General features: G+C 47.0%; 1 protein-coding gene across 1 annotated transcript in view; it reads left to right on the top strand.

Annotated features, from left to right (window-relative positions):
• Positions 1 to 13,151: 13,151 nt before the first annotated feature.
• The window catches only part of dachb (dachshund b), a 43,663-nt gene continuing 39,314 nt past the window's right edge, over positions 13,152 to 17,500 (top strand). The window contains exon 1 of the mRNA XM_062561814.1: positions 13,152 to 14,057. Within this exon, the coding sequence (XP_062417798.1) occupies positions 13,372 to 14,057 (686 nt within the window). The 5' untranslated portion in view covers positions 13,152 to 13,371. The remainder of the gene's footprint in view (positions 14,058 to 17,500) is intronic.

Genomic DNA, 17,500 nt, shown 5'->3' with positions numbered 1-17,500 from the left:
CTCTTCTTCATCTCCTCGTCTTAGACTCCTCCCCCCTGCACTTCTTCATCTCCTCTTTATTAGACTCCTCCTCTTCTTCATTTCCTCTTATTAGACTCCTCCCCCTCCTCCTCTTCTTCATCTCCTCGTCTTAGACTCCTCCCCCCTGCTCTTCTTCATCTCCTCTTATTAGACTCCTCCCCCTCCTCCTCTTCTTCATCTCCTCGTCTTAGACTCCTCCCCCCTGCTCTTCTTCATCTCCTCTTATTAGACTCCTCCCCCTCCTCCTCTTATTAGACTCCTCCCCCTTCTCCTCTTCTTCATTTCCTCTCATTAGACCCATCTCGCTCCCTCTCTTCCATTTTTAAAATGTTTTCAATGAGTTCAATGTCTTTCTGTTTAGAGTGAAGATATCTAAAAGAGATTCTATTTCAGCGTCTTAATATCTGGTTTATTTGTCTCTTTGTGTCCGTCTGTTTTTTCTCTCATTATTTCTTTGACATTGTTGTTTAGAATCACAAGCGTTTTATTCTAAAGGTTGAACCCTCCTCCCTTTCTCCCGTTGCCATTCATTGATTTATTTTCTGTTTTCTTCCTCCTTCGCCCCCTTTGCTCCTCCTTTCTTTCCTCTTCTCCTCGATTGATCGACGTTAATCGTTAACGCCGATCGGTCGCCTTTACCTCCCCTCTGTGCTCCTCCCCCCCTTCGCCTCCCTCCTGTTCTCCCCTGATTGTGTTTGTGTTCCGGGGTGAAGGAATTCCTCGACCTCTCCTTAATCATTTACACACTTTCCAACAGATTGGATGAGCGCAGGTGAAAAGATTCCTTTCTCTCAAGAAATAAAAACCTGCTTCACGAGGTTTGTCTGTTAAACGTCCATCATCCGTCACATCTGGCTGCGCGAGGCGTTCAAGTGTCGGTGAATCATGTGACCTGATAATGACATTTGTACGGCTCACCAGCAGGGGGCCTCGGCCAAAAAGTTATCCGACAACCAAAGTGCTTTTTTACTTTGTGTACGACTTTGTGTACGACTTTGTGTACAACAGGTGGGTCAAAGGGTTCAGCTAATTGGTCGTCTTCTAATCAGCTCCTTCGAGGCCGCTGCCGGGAACCTCCATTCTGCGTCGGGTTTGGCGCCCCCACGTGGACAGAAGCTGCGCTTCTCCCGTACGCTGCGTTGAGTTTGATGGAATCTCCAGAAAACAACAAAACAAACAGTATTTATAAAAGCGTTTTCACTTCATGACGTTGTAAACATCAAAGCGGCAGAATGTCGAAAATAACGACCGCACTCGAACGCACCGTGACAATCTCATCAATTCAAATAATATTTACATTGATAAATGAATAAATAAACATAAATAGAGGAAGTAAAAAATATATTACAAAGCTTTGAATTGGTGTTTGCAAGACTGATAATAATATAATACTATTCTCTACTAGGTATCAAACAGGTATAAAAAGTGTGACGTAATAAAAGATAATGTTTTATATTATGCTTTAATATGACACAATAAACCATATTAATATACGTACGTAGAAGTATATATAACTTATTTAAAGAAATGTGCAGTCCATTCTGGAATCTTAAAGCTCAAAGTTGATTCCTTGCAGCGTAACATCGTAGAATGTGACGGCCAATCAGCAACCAGGTGGAGAAAATGTCATTAAAATTACAATCTAAATGAACTTTTAAGTATTTTCGCTTTGTTCAGCATCGTGTCACTTTCAGCTCTGAGTGTGATTATTATTAAAGTGTGTGTGTCTGTATGTGTGTGTTTTTTTTAACCAGGCATCTTAATGACGCCGCTGCTGAGTCAGCAGAAAGCAGCGCGCAGCTTGAAGAGGATGAAAGATGGAGAGTCACAGGGGTGACGGAGGAGAGAGAAGAGAGAGAGAAAAAGATGAAGAGATAAAAAGGAAATAGATGTAATGTGTGATGAGAGATTTATACGTTTCACTGAAGCACAGCTGTTCAAAATGAGGAATAAAGGTGGAAGATTCACTCGTTTTCCCTTTTTTTCTGGCCGCAAAAACGTCCCGTTTCATGCTTGAGTGTGTGTATTTTTTTGTTACGCCCCATATGTGTGTGTGTGTGTGTGCGTGTGCATCAGTGTTTGTGCCAGGCCCATGCCAGCCGGTGTGTGTGTGTGTGTGTAAACAATAGAGTTGATTAGGCGTTGCGTGGCAGTGACAGCGCTGAGGGGAGATGATTAATGATTCTCTGTTTAATGTGATTAGTCCATTAATACCTCCTGTGATGGCTCCGACTGGCTAACACCAGGGAAAGGTCAGCGTGCACGCGCACACACACACACACACAGTAATGAATCATTAAGGAGGTCAAAGAAAGCAGTTATGTTACTGTTAATTTTCCTTTTCCTAAAGGCGCTAAATTCTACTTTCAAAGCTTCTCTGTGCTTCTGTTCACGGTTAGCTTGGTTAGCTTGGTTAGCTCGGTTAGCTTGGTTAGCTTGGTTAGCTTGGTTAGCTCTGTTAGCTCGGTTAGCTTGGTTAGCTCTGTTAAGTTGGTTAGCTGGGTTAGCTCGAAAGAAATGAATTGATCGATTTACTCCGTCTTAGTTGTTGCCATTAACGCTAAGCAGCATGTTTGCCAAAAAATGGTTAAAAGAAACAATTAGAATTTTAATTTTTGAGCAATAAATTTACTGTGGCCAGTTGTTGTTGTGCTTTCATGTGAGGACGGACTCAGGGAACCTTCTGCTCACATTGTTCCAGGTGGGGTTCCAGCTTTCCAATCAAGCTTCTCGCTATCCGGGAAATTCCCCCTTTCCTCTTTTCTCCTCTTCTTCTCTCTGTTAGGTTTGAGGAGGAAACACAGCCACAGTGTTTCCATGGAGACCAATCTGTTTACCTCAGAACCTTAGGTAGCATCAACAGAAGAAATAAGTGTGTTTTAACTGTGGAACCAATCCTCTGGGAAACTGACCAATAGTTAACTGTGTGTGTGTGAGAGAGAGTGTGAGTGTTAATCCAACCAGTGTAGTTAATATGTTGTTCTCATACTCTATTAGCCACTGTTGACAGCTGATGATTGATCTTCTCATCATTTTTCCCTCCAACACCCTGCGGTGACGGTGTGTGTGTCTTTATGAGAGAGAGTAAAATGCAAAGTGTGTGTGTGTTTAAACTTGACACCTCGTCAGTTTTTTTTTCCCTGTGAAATGAGGTTGTTGGTTTAGTTTCATGGTGTTAAAGATATATACAGTGTATATACAGTATATACACACATATATATATATATAATATATTATATGTATTGGTTACCGAGATCCGGTAATTACTTTTAACCAGGCCTTCGGTTCTTTAAAGTGACCAGCAGGGGGCGACTCCTCTGCTCCAATAGACATCTATGAGGAAATGACTCTACTTCTGTGTAGTGACCAGCAGGGGGCGACTCCTCTGCTCCCATAGACATCTATGAGGAAATGACTCTACTTCTGTGTAGTGACCAGCAGGGGGCGACTCCTCTGCTCCCATAGACGTCTATGAGGAAATGACTCTACTTCTGTGTAGTGACCAGCAGGGGGCGACTCCTCTGCTCCAATAGACGTCTATGAGGAAATGACTCTACTTCTGTGTAGTGACCAGCAGGGGGCGACTCCTCTGCTCCCATAGACGTCTATGAGGAAATGACTCTACTTCTGTGTAGTGACCAGCAGGGGGCGGCTCCTCTGCTCCCATAGACGTCTATGAGGAAATGACTCTACTTCTGTGTAGTGACCAGCAGGGGCGACTCCTCTGCTCCCATAGACGTCTATGAGGAAATGACTCTACTTCTGTGTAGTGACCAGCAGGGGGCGACTCCTCTGCTCCCATAGACGTCTATGAGGAAATGACTCTACTTCTGTGTAGTGACCAGCAGGGGGCGACTCCTCTGCTCCCATAGACGTCTATGAGGAAATGACTCTACTTCTGTGTAGTGACCAGCAGGGGGCGACTCCTCTGCTCCCATAGACGTCTATGAGGAAATGACTCTACTTCTGTGTGGTGACCAGCAGGGGGCGACTCCTCTGCTCCCATAGACGTCTATGAGGAAATGACTCTACTTCTGTGTAGTGACCAGCAGGGGGCGACTCCTCTGCTCCTATAGACGTCTATGAGGAAATCACTCTACTTCTGTGTAGTGACCAGCAGGGGGCGACTCCTCTGCTCCCATAGACATCTATGAGGAAATGACTCTACTTCTGTGTGGTGACCAGCAGGGGGCGACTCCTCTGCTCCCATAGACGTCTATGAGGAAATGACTCTACTTCTGTGTAGTGACCAGCAGGGGGCGACTCCTCTGCTCCCATAGACGTCTATGAGGAAACGACTCTACTTCTGTGTAGTGACCAGCAGGGGGCGACTCCTCTGCTCCCATAGACGTCTATGAGGAAACGACTCTACTTCTGTGTAGTGACCAGCAGGGGGCGACTCCTCTGCTCCCATAGACGTCTATGAGGAAATGACTCTGCTTCTCTCTTGATTTATTCCCTCAGTAAAAATTAGGGCGGGGCTACACACTGATTGACAGGTCTCTAATGGGCCATAAAGCAGGGTATCTTTTAGGGCGGGGCTACACTGACAGCGTGAACAGTTATTTTGTTGTTGTTAAGTTGTTATAAACATGAGAGCATCGTCCTCGACATGTTTTTCTCTTTAATTCCGTTTCCTGCGTCTCCTTCAGTGTCGCCGCCACCGACAGGAAGTCAGAGGACGTCTCTGCTATGATGTGGCCCACCTGATGTGTTTATGGCGCTTACCTTCAGGGGGGCCTTGCGGGGTCTGGGGGCGCGGGGGGGGGGCTTGCCTTGGCAGCCAAACCCCAGCCGGTAACTCACGCCTCAGTCAGGACTCAATTATTTCCACCTCTGTTTCGTCCCGGTGGAACCATCGGCAGCTCGGAGTCGTTGCCACGTCAACCCGTCCCGAAAAAACCCCCTTCAAAGCAGATCAATCAACCTAAGGGGGTGTGAAGAGGAGGGGGGGCGGGGGGGGGGGGTGTTTAAGGGCGGGACCGCGCTCATGCCTTCAAGTTGTTAAACGGCAAAAACTTTTGGGAGCCTAACGAGGCTGTTATCTATACGAGGAAGAGGAGAAGTTAAGCTATACATTGAAATGCATATCTGAGGCCATCGCAATTTCAAAGAGTCACTGGCGCTTATCCAATCACACAGCAGTCAGTCTCCCCCCCCCATTCCCCCCCACCCCCCCTTGCCTTCTTTCATTTTATCTAAACCTCTCACACATTCCCTCGATCCCACTCCTCTTCCTCCTCTTCCTCCTCTTCTTCGTCTTCGTTTCGCCTCCTTTTTCTCTGAATTACATCCATGTTCTTGATATCGCCCCCCCCCCACATACCCCCCCCTCCCCCCCTCTTTATCTCTGCTAAAGAGTGTTGATCCCTTCCTCGCTCCAGAAACCTCCAATCCCTGCCACACACACACACACACACACACACACACACACACACGTGTCTTTTAATTAATACATAGATTTAAATTGCGATGCTGTGTGGTGAAGTGATATACACCCCCTCTAGTTAAAAGTCTTTTTTATTGCTTAATCAATGTTGAAATTAATATGATTTAACTCCCGACCCCTCGTTACACACACACGTCACACACACACACACACACACACACACACCTCTGCTAGGTTATTAATTATAACACTAATTAACCTGCAACTAATGATTTGGCCTCTGTGTGTGTGAAAGAGACAGAGAAACAAAGTGACTGTTTGCATTGAAGTGTGCGCGTGTGTGTGTGTGTGTACTTGTGTGTGTGTGTGTGTTGGTGTAAATATATGTTAATTGGATTCCCTGATATGATGGATTATGGCGACTTACGATAACGACAGTGAAACTTCTCTTCAAAGCTCCGGGGCTCGTTGCCGTAATTCCGCTTGGCACTCGGATCAATAAAGTTTTTTTTTTTGTACAGATTCAAAATGTAAAAGCGGAGCTCCGGTCCACTCTTCCTGTGCCACGTCCCCCCCCCCCCTGGTTTTTATTCATTGCTTCTGTTTTGGGGTTATTTTTAAGCAACCACCACCTGGGACCCCCCCCATTGAAGATATTTGATTCGTTTAATGTTCTCTTCTTAACCGGCTCATGTTTGACTCTTTTGCCAAAATACATCCCTGCGTTGGTGATCGGGGGGGCGGCGCTTTAAAGGAAGTTTAACTCATCAAATGCTCCTTTCATTCCTTTTCCCAAATCTCCACCACTGTTTATTTATTCAGATTTCATACAGACTGGAGCTCCAAGTGTTTCAAATACCGACAGGAAAGCTTTCTTTAAAAGATGAAATAAATGCACTTTCGTTTCAAGGTTAGCGAGTGCTTCTATGTGTGTGCTTCTTAGCATGTTCTTCTTAGCGTGTGCATCTTAGCGTGTGCATCTTAACGTGTGCTTCTTAGCGTGTGCTTCCTAGTGTGTACATCTTAGCGTGTGCATCTCAGGGTGTGCTTCTTAGCGTGTGCTTCTTAGCGTGTGCATCTTAGCGTGTGCATCTTACTTTGTGCATCTTAGCGTGTGCATCTTACTTTGTGCTTCTTAGCGTGTGCTTCTTAGCGTGTGCTTCTTAGCGTGTGCTTCTTAGCGTGTGCATCTTAGCGTGTGCATCTTACTTTGTGCTTCTTACTGTGTGCTTCTTAGCGTGTGCTTCTTAGCATGTGCTTCTTTGCGTGTGAATCTTACTGTGTGCTTCTTAGCGTGTGCATCTTAGCGTGTGCATCTTACTGTGTGCTTCTTTGCGTGTGCTTCTTAGCGTGTGCATCTTACTTTGTGCTTCTTAGCGTGTGCTTCTTAGCGTGTGCATCTTAGCGTGTGCATCTTACTGTGTGCTTCTTAGCGTGTGCTTCTCAAAGGTTGCCGTTAATAAAGTGAGCAGAAAATCTGTGTTAATTGTAGCGTCGGTTTCTCTAAACTAAACTAAACTTCACACGTTGACCTTGTTGATTTTCTCCGTGTGATTAAAGTTTGAGTCAATATATTTTAAAAAGCGTAGCATGGAAGCTAAACCCTGGATGTGACCTTTGACCTTTCCTACCACAGACCCTGAATTTTAATTCGATTGATTTATTCTACTCTTTTCCTTTCATCATGTTGCCTTCATGTCTTCCTTTTTATTTTACTATTTTATGTTCAGGTTATTTTATTCTTCACCTTATTTGAATCCTTCTTTCCTTCCATCCCTCCTTTCCTTCCTCCTCCCTTCCCTCGTCTCCTTGAGCTGCTCCCACACGTCCTTCGCCCTAAGACGAGGGCTATTGATTTCACACACCTTGTTGAAATTACATTCAACACACATTCGTCTCTCTCTCTTTATTTATGTCTCTCTCTCTCTCTCTACGACACACACACACACACACACACACACACACACACACACACACACACACACACACACACACACAGCGCAGCGGCGTGACAGCCAGGCGGACAATAGGTGGCCGTCACAGTGATTGATGGCACTGATTATAAGTTAATAATGAAATAAACACATTCGATGAAGCTCCCTATTAATGAAGCAACCACACAATATATATGTGTATATCTATTAAAGTTTAAGTTACAGAGACCTGAATAACCAGGCAGGAAGTCCTCTGTGAGGCAGATCAATAAGTTTAACGCCTTGTCAGACACCAGGACTTAATTCTATTATTTATGGAATGCTTCATTCCAAGAAGCTTCAGAAGCCTCTGCTTGTGAGTTGAGATGTTTTTGCCTTCATTTTTTTAATATCTAATCATATTTAGCTTTGCTTTTTAATATGATTTTAATTTAGCGAACTTTATTACATTTAACAAATAACTAAGCAGTCAGAGATTTAGATTTAGATCATAGTTAAGACGTAAGTAGTAAGTTAAGATAATATAGATGCTGCATGCAAACAAATTAAAATAACATTGAATAAGTAAGCCTATTTGTTATGGATAAAGCGATGCTCCTGACATTACTTTGAATGCACACACACCACCCAGCGGGGGGGGTGGGGGGGGGTGACTTTCACATCAGCAGTTTATTTATTTTTTAAGTTGAAAAAGTTTTGAGAGGATAAAGAGGGAGATAGAGAGAGGGAGATAAAGAAAGAGAGCATTTTGGTAAAAACAGAAAGCAGGACACAACGGTAACCGACGGCAACCATCATCAATCAGAGTTTGAAGACATCGCTGCTGGCAAAGACGACAGGAACAGAGAGAGAGAGAGAGAGAGAGAGAGAGAGATGTAAATGCTAAAGGGAAACGAGTTAAATATAAAAGAGGGGAGGGTGATGTTTTAAGCCTCTTTTGGTGGAGATGGCCGCACTAGAGGGAGGGAAGGAGAAGAAGAAGAGAGATGATGGATGAGAGACACAAGAAGAGAGAGAATTGTGTTTTTGGCCTCTTTTGTGGTTTTAAAAGAGGAATTAGGACAATGACTAGTCACCTTGAGACCTTCTCTCTCTCTCTTACACTAATGTAATCTATTTTAATTTCTCTCCTCCTCGCCTTCCTCCATTGTTCTCTCATCATTTGTTTCCTGGTGCCAATTCTGAGCAAAAAACAAGCATCCTCCTTTAGGCCCTTGAGCTAACATGCTAACTGACACGAAGCGCTAGTTCATCCCCCTGTAAGCTAGCTGACATGCTAACTAGTTAACAGAAAGTCAACCTCAACAAAAAAGAAACGTGTGTGTCTACCGGAAACCTTTGTTACTGGTGAGGTATCTGATAGCATGCTAACTACACATCAAAACGCTAGCCCGTCGCACTAGCCCAACAAGCTAACCTGCTAACCACGCGAGCCAAGACAAAACCTGAAGGGAATTTGACACCAATCTTTAAATCTCTCTTTAAAAACACAGGTGGCTTTACTTTCTCTTCTTCGTTTCACAACGTCTGGACCACGGTTCCTCCGTCATTCCTTACGGGTGCGACACAGTTCAAACGGACGGCCTCCTCAACTCAGGGCTCAAAGGTCGGTGTGCGAGCGACGGCGATTTTTTGTGTGTCAAAGTTCACCAAAGTTACTGCTGAAAACCTGAGAGTGAATCCGGTAATCGGGCCAATTTAATTTAACTTGACTTAGATTTCACAGTTACAAACACCGTGCCCCCTTAATGGTCCCTCCATCTTCCCCTTCTCTCCTCGTCTTTACCACTCATCCCCCCCCCACCCCCTCTCTCTCTCTCCTGTCCTCTTCTAAAGTCTGTTCTTTCTGGATGAGCAGGTTTTATGAGCGGAGTGATAAAGAGAAGAGGGGATGAAGGGCAGAGAGGGAAGGAGAGGTGGAGGACAGAGGGGGGGGGGCGGACAGAAAACAGGAATGAGCTCGGCCTTTATTACCCCAGACCTGATATTGCCCTGGAACATTTTTATGGCATAAAATGTCTGTCCCTTTCCTGTCTGAAGGTTTATTTCAGATTTGAAACTTTGCCACCGATTTGTAAAGTAAAGCAGGAGGAAAATACAGACTGCAGCATTTAAGTCTTTTTAATAGAAAGAAATCTAATTTTCTATCTATACCTTCAGTTTAATTCGTTTGATGTAATCCAGGAGACTTTGGCACCGAGGTGCTTTATGCTGACATAGGGATGCTAACATAGGGATGCTAACATAAGCATGCTAATATAGGGATGCTAACATAGGGAGGCTACCATAAGCATGCTAATATAGGGATGCTAACATAGGGCTGCTAACATAAGCATGCTAATATAGGGATGCTAACAGAAACAATACTAGCATGCTGGTGTTGAGCAGATGTCACTTTTGTTTTAGCATGCTAACCGTTGCTAACTAGCATCAAACACAAAGCACAATGAACAACATGGCAAAATATTTAAACTATAAAACGTTTGACTTAATGATGAAATATTTCTAGACCAGAAAGTGGGAGATTAAATCAAAATCCTGCTAATTAAATAATGAGGAATTTATTGAAATTTGAAGAAGTTAATCGTCCGATTATTGGTTTGGTCCAGAAGTTGCTATCGTCTCAACACCTGATCACCGCGATTGACTCGACGGCTTCACACCTCGTCCCCGTAAGGTTTTTATTAAACATTCGCTGCGTCCATTGAGTTTTAATTTAAGATATGATTAAATAAAAAAATAAAAAATGAAACGCACCCTGCGTGAAAACGAAGCGCGCTGTCACTCCGTCGGGCCCCGAGTCGCTCGCGCCGCACTTTGACACTTGGTAATTGTGTTGTTGAATTAGATTATTAAAGAACACAACTTGAGACTCGTCAACATCATCGCTGGAGGTGCCGACGATGATGAGAAAAGACACACACACACACACACACACGTGTGTCATCTCAGAATTACTGTATATCATCACAAATTTGCTTACATGCACGCAATGTCCTCTGCTACACAGACACACACACACAGACACACACGCGCGCTGTAATGAAAGCTTTGGGCTGTTGTGTGTGAGATGGATGGTTTGACTTTAAGCTTGTATAAATAAAAGCTAAATAAATCCTGATGGCCTCTAGTGATGGCTCAGACACACCAGTGTGTGTCTGTGATGTTTGTGTTTAAAGAAACACTTTAGATATAAACTGAGGCGTTTGTGTGTGTGTGTGTGTGTGTGTGAGAAGAGAGTTTGAAGAGGCAAACACACACGGACACACACAGACACACACAGACACACACAGACACACACAGCCTGCGGCCTTTGTCTTATTCATGTTTTCGTCCCAAAGTGAAATTAAAAAGATAAAATGATGAAGAGGCAGCAAAGCAGCCGAATATTCTCTGCGACACCTTTAATTCTCTTTAATTCTCTCGTAATCACGTTACCTCGTCTCAGTCGGTCAAATAGAGCCTCGGCCGTTGATGACATCGTGTTGAACATTTCTCCTGGTGGAACCGTGGGCCTGTTAGTCTAATCTCACACGTCATCGTTGGGTTGCTCCATGGTTCTCGTTGAGCCGCGTTAAAAGTCGAGCTGGAGACCGACCCTCTGATCTGGCAGCTGGGTGAGCCTCGGGGGGGATTCTCTCCGTGATGAACCCATCTCTGGAGAAGCAGCGCAGTGAAGGAGAAGAGAAGCTCGCCTCTTTGGCTCCTGGTTGAAGCGCTCACACCGAGGCCTGAGCTCATGCTAACAATCGTTTCAATGGAGCCTTCTGAGCTCCTGGATCAGGTGTTGTGGTGATTTTCATGTTCTTTAGAGGGACGCCTTGTGAGTTCATGAGTCCAACCCAGTGGTGGACAAGCTGAAACCAAACGGTTCCTTAAGCTCAGCTTCTTTTCAAAAGTAGGTCTTGTCATCATGTTCAAGTGTCCCTGGACGCAGAGACTCATTCAGTGTGTGGACGTCTCCGTGTCTTCAGATCGCCGCTTTGACCGTCGCCATCTTGGCTTTTTGCAACCCGGCGAACGAAGGTTGCTCTGAAAGGACCGAAAAACGCGGCGATGCTCGCTTCGGATTGGCCCGCAGCGGTGTGTGAGGTCATCACAGTAGAGTGAAGGAGAGGGAGACACTTCACGAAGACGCGACATGTGACCTGCGGCAGGAGGCCGTCCTCTTCCTCGTCCTCTTCCTCTCGGGACGAAGAGCATTTGGCAAACAAGTTCCCCCACTTTTTGTCCTCCTCGTCTCCCGTCACCTCCTCTTCCATCGCAGCCTCCCTCCCGCTCTTCCTCCTCCCCTCGCGTGTGCCCCGTTCTTTTCTTCTTCTTTTTTTTATTTTTATAAAGTGTCCTCTTCCTCTCCACAAGTCCAAGATCATAACGGTCATTATGTCCCCGCTGAGAGACATTCACCTCGGCCAGGACCTCATCTCTCTCTGTCTGCCGCTCTGCGGGTCTGTTTCATCATTATTGGTCCTGAGAGACGACGTGTGTTCCCTCTCTCACCTTTCCTCCTTTCCTCCTTTCCTCCTTTCCTCCTTCCTGCTTTGTCGCCCTGAACCCTTATTTGTGTCCTTTGTCGTTTTTTTGTCTCCTCGTGGGGAGAAGCAGCTCAAAAAGACGCTTTCGGGTGAGGGGGGTTAGATGTCCAGAAGCTGCTGTGAGGAGCTTCAGTCACATGACCGACATGTTGAAGACAGGTGAAGAGGCCTCGTGTAACGGGAACTTTTGGTCAATTCAGGAAAAATGTTCATTCACGAATAAAGACAAGTAGTGTTTTTACAAGCTGACCTCTGACCCCTAAGAGTCTTCTCCTGTCCCTACGATCTAATGATGGAGAAGATGCTGGAAATAGAAGTGATGGACAGGAGAACTTCTCCTTAAGGATGTGAATACTTCCTTTCATTCTCGTTTTAAATTTGTCTTTTTGGACTCGTGTCTCTGTCTTCTCTTCCATTCAGTCAGGGTTCCTCAGCGTAATGAGATTACACGGGATTATCAGAGCCCGTCTGTCTGTAATCCACACCGCTCAATCCCATTTCACTGTTACACACACACACACTAATGCATTCTCTCTGCTGCTATGATGATGTCTTTTCTCATTCTTTTCTCTTTTAATCCCCTTTTTCTTCTTTTGTAATATAAATTATCACCGCGTGTCATTTAGCTTTCCTTTAATCTCCTTTCTTCTGTCCTTCCTAAACTCCTTCCCTTCTCCCATCCCTCCCTCCCTTCTTCCCTTTCCTTCCCTTTTCCTCCTGTGGATTTCTTCCCACCCACTTGCTTCCTTGTCTCCTTCCCTCCCTCCCTTTCGGTCCATCCTCCCCTCGCGTCTCCCTCAGTGCGCGGACAACATGCGTCCGTCTCACCGCCAGAGCTCGCACGTGAGCCACTCCGACACACACACACACACACACACACACACACACACACACACACACACACACACACACACACACACACACACACACACACACACACACACAGTAGATGTTGAGAAGAAAAGTGCAAACTTCCCGTTTAGAGAGTCGAGCAAAGTTTATGAAACAGCAGCGCGAGAGATGGGACCGATACCCTCCGCGCGCGCATCACACACACACACAACCGCGCGCGTGCGCGTCCAAGCACACACATCCACGGGGGTGTAATCAAGTCCTCCCCTATCAGTCCCGGCCAATCATGCCCGCAGTCCTGCAGGGGGCGGCTGCTCTGATTGGCCCGGCCGGCAGTGTGTGGGGGTGGGCGGGGCCTAGTTAGGAGTGGGGGCGGGGGGTGGGGACGGGGGCTGACCTGGAGTCTGTTCCAGTCGCGTTTACGCACAGACCGGACAGTCCGCCGTTCCACGCGCGCATAACGGGGAGAGACAGCGGGAGAAGAACCGGAGACCATCAGGAGGAAAACAAAGTTACAGCAAAGCAGAAAGTTTCTTCTTCCTCCGCAGCTGGAAAACGAGAGAAGGAGAAAGTGTGTGAGAGAGAGAGGGGGAGTCCGAACTCTCCACTTCTTCCAACCCCCCCTCCCTCCACAGCCTACATGTCGCTCCCCGGCTCCCCTCCGGGCTCCGGCGCCCCGACTCCGGCCGCGCTCTACCGCTCCGCGCCGGACGCGCTGCACACCTCCGTCAGCTCCACCGGCACCTCCAGCCCGGGCCACACCAACACCAACTCCCTCCCCCACTCCCACGCGCACCCCCACTCCCTGTCCCCGTCGCCGCGGCTCACCAGCAGCATGCTCAGCGCTTTCCTGCCCGGGCCAGGGGGCGCGCTGGCCGGGCTGGGTAACGGCGCCGCCCCGGTGATGTCCGGAGGCGGCGGACCGGGCGCCCTGGGTCCCCTCGGCGGGCTCGGCCTCGGCTCGCTGAACGCCGCCGGCTTGACCCCCGGCTCCCCCGGCATGGCGCAGAGCTCCGGCGGCGCGGGTCTCTGCAGCGAGTGCAAGCTGGTGGAGGTGCACGGCGTGAAGGTGGCCAGCTTCGGCGTGGACGGCCAGGAGCTCATCTGCCTGCCGCAGGTGTTCGACCTCTTCCTGAAGCACCTGGTGGGGGGGCTGCACACCGTCTACACCAAGCTCAAGAGGCTGGACATCGCGCCGGTGGTGTGCACCGTGGAGCAGGTGCGCGTCCTGCGGGGGCTCGGCGCCATCCAGCCCGGCGTGAACCGCTGCAAGCTCATCTCCAGGAAGGACTTCGAGGTCCTGTACCAGGACTGCACCAGCGCCAGGTGGGTACCCCCCTCCCCCCCCCCCCCCCGATCACCTCCACGACCCGCGGGGATGCTCCTCTCTGAAGCCGCGGGTCACTCCACAACTTCCCGGCGTGGATCCCGAGTTTGCGTCGCTGCGTAATCCGTAATTTCTCTTCTTGCGCGCGCTCTTCTGTCTCCACGCACGTGTTCCTCTTAAACTCATTGCCTTTCCATCGCGCAATAAGTAATACTCATGTGCTTATATATGTTTGTGTGTCTGCGAAATGTTGTTATTGATCTCAATAGAACAAACTGCATTATTAACTCTCCTTCTCGGGTCGTTACTTATTTCTGCTTCGGTGTTGAAAATGATGCTTTTACCGTATCGACTTCGGCCGATGGAAGTGCTCGTGTGTGTGTGTGTGTGTGTGTGTGCGCACTGGTTTCACGTCTTTCAGTGAAACACACGGAGCGCGAGCACACTTTTTCCATTCGACGCTGTTGATGGAAAAGCTTCTGGTTCTCATAATCCATTAGTTTATGCCTCACCAGTCAGTGTGTGTGTGTGTGTGTGAGTGTGTGTTTGACCTAAGAGTTAATGTGCGTGTGAGACTAAGCGGGTTTGTTGGAATAACAGTAAGGCTTTAATGTGTGTTTGTGTAAACACACGCGCGTGTGTGTGTGTGTCTGTGCGCGTGTAGCCCTGCTGCCACCTGCCTCTCCTCAGCAGGTCCTCTCTGGTGCAGATGATGATCAATAGTTTGCTTCCCAAAATCTGGCCCAAACGATGAGTTCAGGCGTCTCTGTAGCATCACTAAATGTTTCCCACATGGAGCCACTCGATGGGTTTCCCTCTGACCTCTGACCTCTCCCTAAACCTGCGGAAACCAGCTCGGGAACCACGGCAGGAGCAACGAGGCTCGTTGGAACGTTGCTAACAGGGACGGGGGTGGAGGGGAGGGGAGGGGAGGAGGGGGGGGGGGTCTCACCTCAGCACACTTTGCTGCTCCGACGTGTTTCCATCCTGGAAACAGAAAACGTGCTCAGAGCTCCTCCTCATGTCTGGAGGCTCCTCCGGGGAAAACAGTCCTGGAATTTCACATGGGGGGGGGGGGGGGGGGGGGGGGGCACACACACACACACACACAGACCCACACACACACACACACACACAGGTCGTCTGGAGTGATTGCTGTTGAGCATCGGCTGATTATTAACAGTGTTTTGTGTTGCTGTGGAGTCACTGGATTGTTGGAGGGTGACCTCTGCTTTTTAAGCCTCACACACACACACACAGACACACACACACATACGTGCGCACACACACACACACACTGAAGTGTCTTAAGCTTGAAGTCACCTCCCATCTCCTCACAGAGCATTTCTGGCTCTATTTTTGTCTCTCTTTTTATCAGCCACCTCCTCGTCTCTCACCGCTATCAAGCCGAGTAATTCTGTGTTTAATTGTCTCCTCCCTCTTGCCCCCCCCCATGTCTCTCTTCACCCCCCCCCCCGCCCCCCCCCACACACACACACCCAGCGGTGGGTGTCAGGCCCGATAACGGATCATGTGAATGCGCATTGGAACGACGCGGCTGGAGAGCTATTGTTGTCCAACGCACAGCCAACACACACTCACACACAATCATATTGGCATTCCTCTAATGCCCCCCCCTCACTTCCCCTCACCCCCCCTCTCCACGTACCTCTCTGGGAAAAGAAAGGAAAAATGAAAAAGGAAGGAGGAGAACTCCCACTGGGGTTCTGCACACTTTGTTCTTCTCACTGACTGAATGTGTGTGTTTGTGTCCTCGCTGTCTTATACAGTGTAATATGTATACTTATACACTTATATACACATATATACATATATACATATATATATATATATATATATATGTATATATGTGTATATAACAAACAACAAAGTAGTAATAAGTAGAAGTACTCGTATGATTCAATAAAGCTTTGATGTAAAGCATCATGTGACCACATTGAGTTTTTATTTAAACGCCTTGTGAAGAATTTTACTTTCACAACTCACCAGAATGTATTTTTATATTTTTAACATCAGAACTAATGAAAGTGTCTAAATGGAAACTCGGGGATTTGAATTAAAAAACGGAAGCGTGGCGCGTGATTGGACGAAGCAGCTGTCAATCAAAGCTCTTGTGGAATATTCAACTAGAACATACATTTTTTACTGAATTTAAATTAATTAATTATGCATGTCTGTGTGTGTGAGTGAGTGTGTGTGTGTGTGTGTGTGTGTGTGAGAATCGATAGTGAGTGACAGGAAGGCGGGTTGCTGAATTTGAGAGTGTTATTCTGAGCCCTCCTTATCACACACACACACACACACACACACACACACACACTGGTGATGGAGGTCGTGCTGTTCCTGAGTGTGTGTGTGTGTGTTAAGCATTGCGGCCTCACACACACACACACTCAGCGTGAACTCCTTTCATCAATTCAGTGTTTTTCATTATTTTACATGGAGCATTACGTTCTTTTGATGGAGCTCAGTGGTTTGTAAAACACACACAAACACACACACACACACACACACACACACACACACACACACACACACACACACACACAAACACACACACTCACACACACACTCACTGTGTGTGTTTGTGTCTTGCATGCACAAACAGAGCTATCAGTTGTCACACTGGCTCAGGTTACATCAGTGTGTGTGTGTGCGTCCGGTTGATATTTGTGTTGGTTTGTTTTGCTGGTGTGTGTGTGTGTGTGTCTGGTTTCAGCTGCGCTTTGTGCGCCTGGTTAATTGATAAAGGTTAACGCGTCGTGGCTCTGAGGTCATCATTCCTTCTCACAACCATCTTCATAGTTTAAGACACACATTTCATGTTAAAAAACACAACAAAACACACAGCTCACTTCCTGTGGATGCACGCGTTGACCCTCCAAAATAAAACTTCTTGGCCTGAAGTCAGTCTTTTTTTTAAGTAAACCTTTGACGCCCAGCACCACCGGTCAGGCTTTTCAAAATAAAAGCGAAAGTAAAGTATTTTCAATCCGTATTACTTTAAGGACTTTGAGCTGTGTGTGTGTGTGTGTGTGTGTGTCCGAGGCAGAGGAGGAGGTTTCATGCTTCACTTACCAACCCACTAACCAGCTGGGGCGAGAGACACAGAGGGAGAAAGATGCTCTCTCTCTCTCTCTCTCTCTCTCTCTCTCTGAGAGGTGAAGATCAAAGTAAGAAATATGACCCTCTGTCACCAGAAGAACTGCCCCCCCCCATCTGTGTGGGTGTGTGTGTGTGTGTGTGAAATAGATCATGTTTCACAAAAGGCTTTCAGGCTTCAACTTTTCACGAGAGAGAGAGAGACTCTTCAAAAGAAGTCGGGCGAGAGACATTAACAACAATAACAAAGTAGTGAGAGAGAGAGAGAGTATACGAATACTTCAGTGAAGGTACTAATACCACGGAGGAAGTAATTCAC

Source organism: Pungitius pungitius, chromosome 1 (genome assembly GCF_949316345.1).
Source record: "Pungitius pungitius chromosome 1, fPunPun2.1, whole genome shotgun sequence".
In the NCBI taxonomy this organism is placed as follows: Eukaryota; Metazoa; Chordata; class Actinopteri; order Perciformes; family Gasterosteidae; genus Pungitius; species Pungitius pungitius.
Note: the sequence above shows the minus strand (reverse complement) of the source record. Positions and strands in the feature narration are given on the sequence as shown.